Source organism: Protomyctophum bolini, assembly GCF_963924005.1.
Source record: "Protomyctophum bolini genome assembly, chromosome: 11".
In the NCBI taxonomy this organism is placed as follows: Eukaryota; Metazoa; Chordata; class Actinopteri; order Myctophiformes; family Myctophidae; genus Protomyctophum; species Protomyctophum bolini.
Window position 1 is genome coordinate 8,014,404 of NC_137872.1, and position 14,462 is coordinate 8,028,865.

The following is a 14,462-nucleotide window of genomic DNA, read 5'->3' on the forward strand; positions in this document are numbered from 1 at the left end:
CAGAGTCAAAGACGTAAGGGTCCATTGGGTTCTCACATACTGGTGTCACAATGTGTGGAACTATAGCCCCTAGCACCCCGCTTTGTCTTAATGGGATAGTTCCAATGCATGGAACTATAGCCCGTAGGCACCCCGCTTTGTCTCAATGGGATAGTTCCAATGTGTGGAACTATAACCCACAGCACCCCGCTTTGTCTCGATGGGATAGTTCCAATGTATGGAACTATAGCCCGTAGGCCCATAGCGTGTCACCACCCTCTTACTATTCCACTCAGACTACACAGAGGTATATCCTGTTCCCACCACTACTACTTCCTGTACAAGAGTACTAGAGTTACATTTGATTCATTTAAAAAAAAAGGCGCTCTTATATCATATCATCACATTCCGTGCTCGGTCAATCACATCGTCGTTATTTGGTCCACACAACACACACACACAGACACACGAAGCTGGGAGGGGCTGGTGCCACTCAAAAACACATGAGAAAGAGTGTGTGTATACGCCTCTAACGCCATCTACTGGTCTGTCAGATCAGTTGGAGGAGAGAGGAGATCTCTGCTGGAACTCACAACCTGACTCTGGGCTAGGGGCTAACTCTGGGTCAGTGTTAGGGGTTAGGGGCTAACTCTGGGTCAGTGTTAGGGTTAGGGGCTAACTCTGGGTCAGTGTTAGGGTTAGGGGCTAACTCACGGCCGAAAAAAACTGTAATTTGAAATGAGACACGCAAAAATTAGGCTGACAGAGACACCGACCGAGGATTCTTATTGGACCACAGAGAAACGGAGCATCCCTATTGGACCTCCTCTATCTGACACAGAGAAACGGAGCATCCCTATTGGACCTCCTCTATCTGACACAGAGAAACGGAGCATCCCTATTGGACCTCCTCTATCTGACACAGAGACACCGAGGCACCTCATTGGACCTCCTCTATCTGACACAGAGACACAGAGGAGCCCAGCGCCCAGCACCAGAACCCAGGGTACAGCGGCTCGGTGAACGAGGCCTGGAAGGTGAACAGGTCGGTCATGGTGTCTGAGGAGATGCGGTAGAATCTCAGTGTCCCGTCGGGCCAGTCCAGACACACGCCCACACGGTTCGATCCCGATGGCGACACCCCGGGCACCACGGTGTCCACGCGGTCGTGCCGCACGATGTAGCGGTTCCCGTGGCGACCCTCGAAGCACTCCAGGCTCCAGGAGGTGGCGTCGCAGCCGAAGGCGCCGTCGTCGCCGTCGCGCGCGATGCCGCGGTAGGTGACGGCGATGCTCACCACGCCGGTCCACTCCACCTCCCAGTAGTAGCGCTGCCTCAGGCCCTCGCGGAACAGCACCTGCTCCCAGCGCAGGAAGCGCTCTGCGCTCTCCGGGTACGCCTGGCGCTCGGCCGTGTAGGTGGCCGATCGGTTCTCATTGGACAGCCGCAGCTGGGCGTGGGCCGTTTTGGGGTCGAGGGCCAGGTCGCAGGGCTCCGACGACGAGAAGTGTTTGGTCCACTTGTTCTCGATGACCGTCATGACGTCGGTATCACCGCCCCCTCCTTGGCGCTCCGTGGCTGTAGCGTCGCCGCCTGTCGCGGCCGCAGCGGCCGCATCACCGCTAGCGTCTTTCTCGCGGCGCTCGGCGAACAGGAAGCGCTGGCTGAGCGCCTCCACGTCGCGGCTCAGCTGCAGCTTCTCCTCCCAGTGCCGTTTCTTCTCCTCGAGTCGCTCCTCCTCCAGGCGAGCGATCCTCTGCTGCAGCTTCAGCGTCTGCAGGTCGTTCAGCTCCGTCTGCGCGCGCATGCACTCCCGCTGCGCCTCCGTCTGCAGCAGCTGCTGGGCCAGCAGCTCCTTCTCGGCGACCAGACGAGCCCTGTCCTCCTCCAGGGAGCTCTTCTCCTGCTCCATGCGGACGATCTGCTCCTGCAGCCGAGACGTCTCGCCTCCGTCGGTCGTCGTGTCGTCGTACCTCGTGGGCTCGCCGCTCGCCTCACCACCGCCGTGTTCTTCCTCGTTCCGAGGAGACGGTTCTTCTCTTCTCGGCGACAGAGCCTCCTCCTCCTTCTCCTCCTGCCGTCTCCTCTCCTGCTCCTGCATGGACTCCATCTGCCGTCGCATCTCCAGCATCTCGCTCTCCAAGCTCGCGTTCCTCTCGTTCCTGGAGAGCTCGTCGCTCTCCTCGGAGGAGGAGGAGATCAGCCTCTGCGCCAACGCCTGTTTCTCCGCGATCAGCTGGGTCCTCTGCTCATGGATGCCCTTCAGGGTCTCCTGCATCTCCTGCCTCTCCTCCCGGAGGACCTTCATGGTCTCCTGTATCTCCTGCCTCTCCTCCAGGAGGCCCTTCATGGTCTCCTGCATCTCCTGACTCCCCTCCTGGAGGCTCCTCCTCTCCTCCTCCTTGACCTTCATGGTCTCCTGCATGTGGACCAGCTTGTCCTCCTTGACCTTCATCAGGTCCTTCATGTTCTCCATGTTGACATATTCCTCCGCGAGCTCCTCAGGGAGGAACGTCTGACATCTCCTCCTCTCCTCCTGAGCCTCTTCCATCTCCAGGATCTTCTCCCGGATGACCCCAGCCTCCTGGTGGAGGTGTTGGATCTCCTCCTGGTAGGCTTGGGCCTCCTGGTGCAGCTGTTTGATCTTCTCCTGGTAGGCCTGGGCCTCCTGGTGGAGCTTCTCCTGGTAGGCCTGGGCCTCCTGGTGGAGGTGTTGGATCTCCTCCTGGTAGGCCTGGGCCTCCTGGTGCAGCTGTTTGATCTTCTCCTGGTAGGCCTGGGCCTCCTGGTGGAGCTTCTCCTGGTAGACCTGGGCCTCCTGGTGGAGGTGTTGGCTCTTCTCCTGGTTGACCGTGGCCTCCTGGTGGAGCTGTTGGATCTTCTCCTGGTAGGCCTGGGCCTCCTGGTGGAGCTGTTGCATCTTCTCCTGGTTGACTGTGGCCTCCTGGTGGAAGTGTTGGATCTTCTCCTGGCTGGCAAGGGCCTCCTGGTGGAGCTGTTGGATCTTCTCCCAGTTGACCTGGGCCTCCTGGTGGAGGTGTTGGATCTCCTCCTGCCTGGCCCGGGCCTCCTGGTGCAGCTGTTGGATCTTCTCATCGCTGACATGGGTCCCCTGGTGCAGCTGTTGGATCTTCTCCTGGCTGACATGGGCCTCCTGGTGCAGCTGTTGGATCTTCTCCTGGCTGGCCTGGGCCTCCTGGTGCAGCTGTTGGATCTCCTCCCGGCTGGCCTGGGCCTCCTGGTGGAGGTGTTGGATCTCCTCCCGATTGACCTGGGCCTCCTGGTGCATTTGTTGGATCTCCTTCTGGCTGACATGGGCCTCCTGGTGGAGGTGTTGGATCTCCTGGTTGACATTGACCTCCTGGTGGAGGTGTTGGATCTCCTGGTTGACATTGGCCTCCTGGTGGACGTGTTGGATCTCCTGGTTGACATGGGTCTCCCGGTGCAGCTGTTGGATCTTCTCCTGGTTGACATGGGCCTCCCGGTGCAGCTGTTGGATCTTCTCCCGGTTGACATGGGCCTCCCGGTGCAGCTGTTGGATCTTCTCCTGGTTGACATGGGCCTCCCGGTGCAGCTGTTGGATCTTCTCCTGGTTTACATGGGCCTCCCGGTGTAGCTGTTGGAACTTCTCCCGGTTGACCGTGGCCTCCTGGTGGAGCTGTTGGGCCTCCCGGTGCAGCTGTTGGATCTCCCCCTGGCTGGCCTGGGCCTCCTGGTGCAGCTGTTGGATCTTCTCCTGGTTGACATGGGCCTCCTGGTGGAGGTGGTGGATCTCCTTCTGGCTGACATGGGCCTCCTGGTGGAGGTGCTGGATCTCCTTCTGGCTGACATGGGCCTCCTGGTGGAGGTGCTGGATCTCCTGCTCTGCGGAGAGAAGAACAGCCTCTCTGTCCTTGAAGAGTTGCTCGGCGTTCTTCTTCTCCTCCTTCAGTTGTCTCCTCTCCTCATCTCCTTTCCTCGTCTCCTCCTTCAGTTGTCTCCTCTCCTCGTCTCCTTTCCTCGTCTCCTCCTTCAGCTTCAGGAACTTGCTCTCGCTCGCCTTCATCTCGTACGTCATGTCTTCGTTCCTCTTCTCGGCCGAGAGGAACTTCTGGGAGGAGTCCTCTTTGGCTCGGACCAATAGGAGCTTCTCCTGCTCCCACCGGCTCCTCTCCTGACTCCCATCCTCCTCCCATTGGCTCCTCTCCAGCCTCCTCTCCTCTTCCCATTCGCTCCTGTCCCGTGCCACGACCTCCTCCCATTGGCTGCGCTCCCGCCTCCCGGCGTCCTCCCATTGGCTCTTCTGGATGCAGCGCTGTTCCTCCAGGCGTTCGATCTCCTGGCTCATGCTGAGCAGGGTGACCTCCATGGCCCTCGCCTGGTCCTCCAAAAGGTTTTCCATGGTCCTGAGCTGTTCTCTCAGCTGGTTCTTCTCCTGCTGGTGGCTCTTCTCGGCCTCGGCCAGCCGCTGCGCCAGCGCCTCCTTCTCCTCCTTCTCCTCCCTGCGCGCCTCCTCCGAGCGTTTCGCCTCCTCCCGCAGCGCCATCATCCTGTCGTTCATCTCTTCCATGTCGCCCCCGGCGCGCTCCGCTAACCGCTCGGCCTCGGCCAGCCTCTGCGCCGCCTCCTCCTTCTCCAGGAGCAGTGCGAGGCGTTCCTCCTCCCACGCCTTCTCCTCCCGCCGACGCTCCTCCCACTCCTCGGCCGTCCTCTCCTCCAGCTCGCGGAGGGCGGCCTGGGCGGACGAGGCCTCGAGGCGCGCCGACTCGCCCTCCTGCTCGGCGCACGCCAGCTTCTGGCCGAGCTTCTCCCTATCCCGGAGCAGCGCGCTCCTCAGCTCCTCCCTCTCCTCATGCAGCACGCTCCTCTCCTCGTCTCCTTTCCTCCTGTCCTCGTCTCCTTTCCTCGTCTCCTCCTTCAGCTTCAGGAACTTGAGCTCGCTCGCCTTCATCTCGTAATTCATGTCTTCGTTCCTCTTCTCTGCCGAGAGGAACTTCTGGGAGGAGTCCTCTTTGGCTCGGACCAATAGGAGCCTCTCCTGCTCCCACCGGCTCCTCTCCTGCCTCCCGTCATCCTCCCATTGGCTCCTCTCCTCCGCGCGGCTCTCCTCCCATTGGCCGCGCTCCTCCGCCCGGAGGCGCTCCATGGCGCCCAGCATCAGCACCAGCTGCTCCTTGTCCCTGCTGAGCTGGGCCTTCTCCTGCTGCGTCTGGCTCCTCTCCTGCTGCCACTGGGCCTCCTTGCGTGCGAAGTCGTCCTCGCGCTGCGTGCTCAGCGTGAAGCGCTGCTCCCAGCAGCCCCTCTCCTCCCTCCTCTCGTCCTCCATGTTCTTGTTCCTCTCCTCGGCCTTGGTCCACTCCACCCTCCGCTCCTCCTCCATCTCCTTCACCTTCTCCTCCATCTTGACCATGAGCTGCAGCTGCTCCTCCGAGGTGATCCTGGCCCCCAGCTTGTCGTCCTCCATGTTCTGGATCTTCCCCAGGATGTCCCGGATGTTCTTCTCCTGGGAGAGGAGCCGGTCGGCCAGTTTGGGCTCCTTGTGTCCGCCCTTCCTGAAGGTGGTCTTCGCCACAGTGGGGGGGCCGTCGTCTCTCGAGTTGACGGTCCTGGGGTTGGGGGGGGCGTCGTCGGGGGCGTCCTCGGAGGCCGTGGCTTCGCTCTGGGTGGTCTGGGGCGAGGGGGCCCTGTCCCGCCTCTTCTTGCCGAACTTCTTCTTGACGAGCTTCAGTAGGAATCCTTCCCTTGTGGTTTCTGCTGCGTTCTGAACTCTGGACGGCGAGCCATCTCTGGACGAGTTCATCGCTTGTGTCTCTCTCTCGTTCTCTCTCTCTCGGTGCAAAGTCTACATCTGGCTGTGCTGCCGAGCCCGCCATTTATTTATACAGTTCAGGGCTCTCCCCAGGTTGGTGTAAAGTCTATAGACTCTCCCAGGTTGGTGTAAAGTCTATAGACTCTCCCCAGGTTGGTGTAAAGTCTATAGACTCTCCAGGTTGATGTAAAGTATACATTTATTTATACAGCTCAGGGCTCTCCACAGGTTGGTGTAAAGTCTATAGACTCTCCCCAGGTTGGTGTAAAGTCTATAGACTCTCCCAGGTTGGTGTAAAGTCTATAGACTCTCCCAGTTTGGTGTAAAGTCTATAGACTCTCCCCAGGTTGGTGTAAAGGCTATAAACTATCCCATGTTGGTGTAAAGTCTATAAACTCTCCCAGGTTGGTGTAAAGGCTATAAACTCTCCCATGTTGGTGTAAAGTCTATAAACTCTCCCAGGTTGGTGTAAAGGCTTTATTCCTTTTAATCTCCCTGTTATTCCCACTGCTCTGCCTGTTTTTAATGCCTCTGTAATTCTTTCTCTTTCTGTTTTTGCTTTCCACTGACCTCGCTGTCTTAATGTTGTTTGATGTTTTAGTACATTATGTATATTTTAACTTTTATGTTGCTTTATGATGCTTCGTCTTTTTCTGTATTTATTTCTGTAAAGCACTTTGCGCTGCACTGTGTAATGAAAGGGGCTCTATAAATGTGTGTGTGTGTGCGTGCGTGCGTGCGTGTGTGTGTGTGTGTGTGTGTGTGTGTGTGTGTGTGTGTGTGTGTGTGTGTGTGTGTGTGTGAGAGAGAGAGAGAGAGAGAGAGAGAGAGTGTGTGTGTGTGTGTGTGTGTGTGTGTGTGTGTGTGTGTGTGTGTGTGTGTATGCGTGCGCATGTGTGCGCATGTGTGTGTCTGTGTGTGTGTGGCAGATGGTGTGTGTGTCATGGACTGTTGAATAAATGAACTATAGATAACAACACTCATCACAACATGTTGTTGTGTTAGCTTCATGCTCCATTATGTATCATTAGACACACACACACACACACACACACACACACACACACACACACACACACACACACACACACACATAAACGCTAGGCTTCATGTTCCATAATATATTATGAGGAATGAGGAGAGGAATGAGGAAGTGCTCATTCTATCTCAATGGGATAGTTCCAATGTGTGGAACTATAGCCCGCAGCACCCCGCTTTGTCTCAATGGAATAGTTCCAATGTGTGGAACTATAGCCCACAGCACCCCGCTTTGTCTCAATGGGATAGTTACAATGTGTGGAACTATAGCCCACAGCACCCCGCTTTGTCTCATTGGGATAGTTCCAATGTGTGGAACTATAGCCCACAGCACCCCGCTTTGTTTCAATGGGATAGTTCCAATGTGTGGAACTATAGCCCATAGCACCTCGCTTTGTGCAGCACTACAAGTCTTACACCACATGCGTTTGGGAAACCCTGCAGCCAGGTTTTTCAGTTGCATCAACGTGGAGCGTTGTTAATAGGAATACACTTGCAGATGTCATGAAATGAAACCATGCGAGTCATATTGGAAGCTGCTATTCAATTCATCTCACTAAGTTGACTCTGGTTTAACAGGAAGTCACGTTTACTATAGCGTATATATTTAGTTTCCATTGAGGTGGACGTGTGACATCATTAATTCATTCATCACCACTGTGACATCACACTGTGTGACATAATTTATTCATCACACCGGTGTCGTGTTGTTGTGGCCCAGAAATGAACATGATTATGAATGAGAATGGAACCAATTATGTTTTCATTGTGTCATATCAACATAACTTTTAACCCATTTTGGGCGGGAACCCCTTTTGGTGTTTTAAACATTATGTTATAATTTAGCTATTGAAAAATAGCAGATCTACAAGCTCATAACGCGCCACCGAGTGGCGCGCTACGAGCTTGTAGGCCTGCTATTTTTGAAAAATCGTACAAATGTGGCGCAAATCTTTGAATACCGGTATATATTCTTTCAAAGTGAATGTTTTTAACTCAGGTCTAATATTATGACATCATGTTTTCATTGTGTCATATCAACATAACTTATCAACATAACTTTATGACATCATGTTCATTGTGTCATATCAACATAACTTTAATTATCAACATAACATTTAATTATGACACCACGTCCAAATTAAATATTTCAAACTGATTTTGATTGTCCTTGAGGGCTATACATAGATTCTTCACATTCCATCCTGATTGGATAAGATTGGCTCCCAAAGTTTGCAGGATTTGCTCAGTTTTTAATAAATTGCCTCAAATCATGAACACAGCTTGTGATTTCCGTGATGCACATTCCCACTGGGCCAACTTCTGACTTCAGGTAAAGTATTTTATTTAATTGTACTGATATTTTTCTTCAGGTGGCTCAGCTGGCCTTGGAACGTCTCGGGATCCCCCAGGAGGAAGACTGGAGCTCTCTGGTGGAGCTTGTTAGAAATAGGAGGATCGAAGGCCAATTTGTTATGTACTTCTAGTTGATAAAGTATTCTTTCATACACAATTTACAATTTACAACAACGACAGTCATTTTGGATTCGCATGGATGCACCTGGGACGTATCCTCAGTGATGTATCCCAAGGTCACCACCTGGGACGTATCCTCAGTGATGTATCCCAAGGTCACCACCTGGGACGTATCCTCAGTGATGTATCCCAAGGTCACCACCTGGGACGTATCCTCAGTGATGTATCCCAAGGTCACCACCTGGGACGTATCCTCAGTGATGTATCCCAAGGTCACCACCTGGGACGTATCCTCAGTGATGTATCCCAAGGTCATCTGGGTTTCGGGTCTCCCAAACATCACACCCTTCACTCAGGTGACTTACGTCCCTGCAGTAGCTATACCCTCGATCAGACCCACTAGGGAAAAACCAGGGCCACACAATCCGTTGCTCCCGAACTACTCTGCCAGGACTCATGGGCGTCTCACCAGGTCCACTCCTACGTCTCACCAGGTCCTCTCCTGCTCTCACCCGGTCCTCTCCTGTCCGGGCCCCTCCTACGTCTCACCAGGTCCACTCCTACATCTCACCAGGTCCACTTCCACGTCTCACCATGTCCTCTCCTGCTCCCACCAGGCCCTGGAGTCCCAGCACCAGGCACTTAATTCAGGAGTGGTGGATTCCTAAGCTGCAATGGTTCCACAGACTCCACCTGAGCAGCAAGGTGGTGCTGCAGGCTCCGCTTGCTGCCTGAATGGCCCTCCTAAAGGCCTCACCGAGGGTTTGTTGGGCTTCCTCCTCACGGAGCTAACCCATACTGCTCACCCATGGTGCCGTCTACATTCCAGCTGCCACCCATCTCTCCGGTGGTCACCGGTCTCTCCGGTGGTCACCAGAGTCTCCGGTGGTCACCAGACTATACCTGGTGCTCACCAGACTATACCTGGTGGTAACCTATATCTGGTTGTCACGTAGTCCATTCCTATGAGTCACTACGAAGGTAAAGGTTCTAGAGGTAAATGTTGTGTTTATTGTGTGTTTTTATCAGATGTTTCCACAGCTTTCAGAACAGCCAGTATTAGTGACATTATACTGATGCTTTATTCAATGGTAACTCTAGATACACTGTGTGTGTGTGTGTGTGTGTGTGTGTGTGTGTGTGTGTGTGTGTGTGTGTGTGTGTGTGTGTGTGTGTGTGTGTGTGTGTGTGTGTGTGTGTGTGTGTGTGTGTGTGTGTGTGTGTGTGTGTGTGTGCGCGTGCGCGCGTTTGTGACAGAGATATGTTGTCATCGTTTCTCTCCATTGATGAATATAATCATATAGTTTCCTGCTATAAATGAGAAGCAGAAACACAATGAGAGCATCAGAACACACCACACAACAGACCTACAGAACAGAGCATCAGAACACACCACACAACAGACCTACAACACACTAGACACACACACACACACACACACACACACACACACACACACACACACACACATATTATAGATTATTCTACACACAACACGACACAACACAACACCTGATAGAATCCATAGAAATGACTTTGGGTAAATATTCTTATTATTGTTATTGTTATTGTTGTTATGATTATTGTTATAATATATATTGTTGTTGTTGCTATTATAACACATTTTACAGGGCTCTATATTTATATGGGCTCAATTTTCGTCACCGCTAAACCCCTTATCCCTAAACTACTGCTAAACCCTTTATCCCTAAACTACTGCTAAACCCCTTCTCCATAAACTACTGCTAAACCCCTTCTCCATAAACTACTGTGTGTGTGTGTGTGTCTCAGTGTGTGTATATTGCGGTGCTCGGTCTCAATGTGTGTGTGTGTGTGTGTGTGTGTCTCCCTCAGTGTGTGTATTTCTGTGCGCGGTCTCAATGTGTGTGTGTGTGTGTGTCTCCCTCAGTGTGTATATTGCTGTGGACGGTCTCAATGTGTGTGTGTCTGTGTCTCCCTCAGTGTGTGTATTGCTGTGCACGGTCTCAATGTGTGTGTGTCTCCCTCAGTGTATGTATTGCTGTACGCGGTGGCGTCCGTTCTCTCGTGGAGGTCAGAAGGTCAGATGGTGTCGGAGACGCAGCGTCTTTTCAACATGGCCGTCAGTCGAATCAACCACATCCACCTCAGCGCCCAGGACATCTTCTCTGAGTTCGTGAGTTAATATAACATATTTGATATCCTCAGTGGACATCTTCTCTGAGTTCGTGAGTTCATAACTGGGAAAACTTTTGAGTGTGTGTGCAGTTTCACTGCATCCAGTGTGTGTGTGTGTGTGTGTGTGTGTGTATGTGTGTGTGTATGTGTGTGTGTGTGTGTGTGTGTGTGTGTGTGTGTGTGTGTGTGTGTGTGTGTGTGTGTGTGTGTGTGTGTGTGTGTGTGTGTGTGTGTGTGTGTGTGTGTGTGTGTGTGTGTGTGTGTGTGTGTGTGTGCGCGCGCGCGTGTGTGCGCACGTGTGTGCGTGCAGGAAGCATCTCTCCAGTCAGAAGAACAGAGACAGCTGAATAAAGTGTTTCTTCAGGACACTCTGTGTGGATCTGACATGTACCTGACCCAGATAGACTCCAAACACGAAACCCAGCGCACCTCGGTAAGAAGAACTACACTACATTACCCACAGTGCACCACTCTGTGTGGATCTGACATGTACCTGATGCAGATAGACTCCAAACACGAAACCCAACGCACCTCGGTAAGAACTACACTATACATTACCCACAGTGCACCACTGTGTGTAGTGCTGAATGTCAGCAGACGAGTTGATACAGGGTCGGACAGTGAAGAACACACTTCTAGTCACTTATCAATTAGCCTGAGGTCCATCTCTGCTTTCTATGGCAGAGGCAGCTCCCGGCAGGATCCAGCCGGAGAATCTAGACGCAGCTGCCTGCTGCAGGACATGAGACTAATTCATTTCAGTGAGAGAGGAGTGTGTGTGTGTGTGTGTGTGTGTGTGTGTGTGTGTGTGTGTGTGTGCGCGTCAATTTAACAAAGGTGCATAAAAACGTCTGGGTTTCTGAGGCTACTTTTCAATTTGCTTACCAACATTATTAAGAAGAGGACAGTTCAGAGGACAGAGAAACAAGTTTATTAAGAAGAGGACAGTTCAGAGGACAGAGAACCCCCAGCATCCTTTTATATTGTCAGCCCTTTTCGTCTTGATATTTCTACTGTTATTGGCACCCACCCAGTCCTTGATGTGAATTGATATTGCTGCATGTCCATATCTGGGTAGAGGTCGCCTCGACCTGGCTGTCCCTGCTGGTCAGCCACTCTCCACACACTCCTGTGTGTGTCCTTCTGTTGTGTTCATGTTGGTTCGCACATGCTCGTGAGAGTGTGCGTTGTTCGTGCATGAGATCGCATGTCTCACGTGTGTACCCTAACATGTCTCAGGTGTGTATACCCTAACCCTGTGCAGTCCATTACAATTAGTGGACAGATAGTGGAGGTAGTAGACAATTTTAAATACATTCAGTGAAAATACTGACCAGATTATTAAAACTATATAGTAACCAACGCCTCCACCTACTATATGCAAGCTCAACTCTGTGTGTGTGTGTGTGTGTGTGTGTGTGTGTGTGTGTGCGTGTGCGTGTGCGTGTGCGTTGTTTGTCTGTGTGTCTAGGTGCTGAAGCTCCTGTCCATCTCGTATCGTCTGATCGAGTCCTGGGAGTTTCCCAGCCGGTCGTTTCCTCTGAGGAACCAGATCTCTGCTAAACTGACCGTTCTGAAGACTGGCATCGACCTGTTGATAAAGGCACGCACGCACGCACGCACGCACGCACGCACGCATGCATTTTATTTGAGGTCAGAGTACAGCGATGGCGGCCTCACACTGACATTCCATTTAGACCTGAGGCCTGAGACCTAATTCTGAACAAGAACTATAGGTCTGGTGACACTGCACAGACTGATCTGAATCTGTCTCTTGTTTTAGTAGAGACAAGGTAACAAGGTTCAGCTTTATTGTCAGCAATACCAGTTACAAAGTAAAAGGCAGGTGAAACTCATTGGGCTGTATTTTGCGTGTCTTAAGTACCAGGTCTTATTTCCTAACTTGAGTAAACTAAAGACCTGGAGGCGTGATCAATGCCATTTGGCTAGTGGCCAAAGAGCATTGATCACGCCTCCAGGTGTAACTGTAATGATGAGCTGCTGCACAACCAATAATTTTACCCATGTTACTTGTAATGTGATGTGACAATAAATGATTCTGATTCAATAAAAAGGTCTTCTAAATCATGACAGTTTTCAGAGTGCCGCACCACGAGCTTGTGGATCTGAAGTATAACATAATGCTTAAAACACCAAAAATGGTTTCCCGTCCTGAAAGAGTTGAAAAAGGGAGGCGTGTCATCTTACCCCTCATCCCTCAATCTATGAGCGGTGCTATAATTAACGATGATGATGTAATCATTTGAACAGGCCAATCAGGAGGCGGGGGAGGTGCTGTTAGACAACGAGGCGTTGCAGTTGGCTCCGTACGGGAACTACTTCACCAGCCTGGGGGAGGAGTCTCTGAGACGCACCTATCAGCTGCTAGGATGCTTCAAGAAGGACATGCATAAGGTAGAACTACACATCCCATAATGCTTCACTACAACACTACTACTAGGCTACCTATCAGCTGCTAGGATGCTTCAAGCATAGATATATATAGAAGAACGCTAGATGGCGCTAGACCCGCGCTGCTGGCCAATGGAGCAATGTTGCTACTTCTTACTTTGGGGCAGCATAACATTGTGTCTATGGGGCATATAGGCTACCTTTTTTCAACCGATTTTCAAACGGTTTGGTTTGTTACAAACGTCAGAGATGTCCGCATACTTGTATGCTTTTATAAAAAAGAAAATTAAGCAGATAAGCGTCCTGGATCATGCAATTATTATTAATAAAGTGTAATTATTCTTTCAGGTGGAAACGTACCTCACCGTAGCAAAGTGTCGTCTGTCTCCAGAAGCCAACTGTACCCTGTGACCCCGAAGCTCCGCCCCTTTACCATGTGACCACGCCCCATTTCGATATGTGACCACGCCCCCCTTTCACTCTGTGGCCACGCCCCTCCCTCCTCCTCCACCATGACACAGCAATGATGCTGTAGAGTTGTTTAATAATATTCATGTTTAAATCATGCATATTCATTATATAACTGTTTAATATTCATGTTTAAATCATGAATTTGAATCATGAAAAACACATTTGATTCCTGTCTGTAGTGAAATAAAGGTGTTTATGGTGCATTTTATCGTCCACTGTCGTCCACACTAATGGTGAAAATGGTGCATTTATCACATTTTATGTAGCGCACGCAGTCCCTTTCTCATTGGCTGCCGTAGTGACGACCTATCGTCCTGATTGGCTGCCTCGTCTCTAGGCAACCAGACACTTTGCCTCTAGCCGACCTCCCAGCCATGGGATGCTACATCTCCCAGCCATGGGATGCTATATGAACCTCCCAGCCATGGGATGCTATAGGATCTGCAGCAACACGATTGGTCTCCGAATGCCTGATAGTTGCCAGAGTTGTTTTCCTCGACTAAAACTATGACAAAAAATGTCTGTCGACTACCTTATTCCACAGACGAAAACTAAATTAATACTAAGCTATGATGACTAAAACTAAGACTAAATATACTGACAATTTCGTCAACAAACAAAAACTAGACTAAAATATTAGGAAAGTACTAGTGGAGATCCAGTATGAGTCATTTCCCTCAATTGTGAGCTTGTAGATCTGCTATTTTCAGATATAAAATCCGCCAAAATACTAAATCAACTGTAGATTTAGTCGACTAAAATCTTATATTTAGTCGACTAACACAAAAACATTCCAGGTGACTAAAATGTGACTAAAACTATATAAAAACTATTCAAGAGTGGAGTGGATATATGCACTGCTTGGGATATCTGTGCGTGTGTGTGTGTGTGTGTGTGTGTGTGTGTGTGTGTGTGTGTGTGTGAGACGCAACTTGGCCTGTTGTAGCGCCACCATGAGGCTGATTTGAAAACTGTCAAGTGGCATTTCTTCCTCAGCCTAGTGGGAATAGGCATGCACGGCTTAGGAAGCCATGGATATGCACGGCTTGGGATACACTGCCATGTCTTCCTTCTCAGAATGCATTTCTTTCGTGGATTCCATATGGATTCGATTTCCCAAAAGTTGTGTAACTGATCTGAC

At 51.2% G+C, this 14,462-nt stretch overlaps 1 protein-coding gene across 1 annotated transcript; it reads left to right on the plus strand.

Annotated features, from left to right (window-relative positions):
* Nucleotides 1-9,246: 9,246 nt before the first annotated feature.
* gh1 (growth hormone 1) lies at nt 9,247-13,296 on the plus strand (the record flags this gene model as incomplete). Its single annotated transcript, XM_080776496.1, has 6 exons — nt 9,247-9,262; nt 10,291-10,436; nt 10,749-10,871; nt 11,910-12,041; nt 12,710-12,853; nt 13,199-13,296. 6 exons carry the CDS (start codon nt 9,247-9,249, stop codon nt 13,259-13,261), a joined length of 624 nt encoding a protein of 207 aa, XP_080632622.1. The 3' UTR covers nt 13,262-13,296.
* Between the last annotated feature and the right edge of the window lie 1,166 nt (nt 13,297-14,462).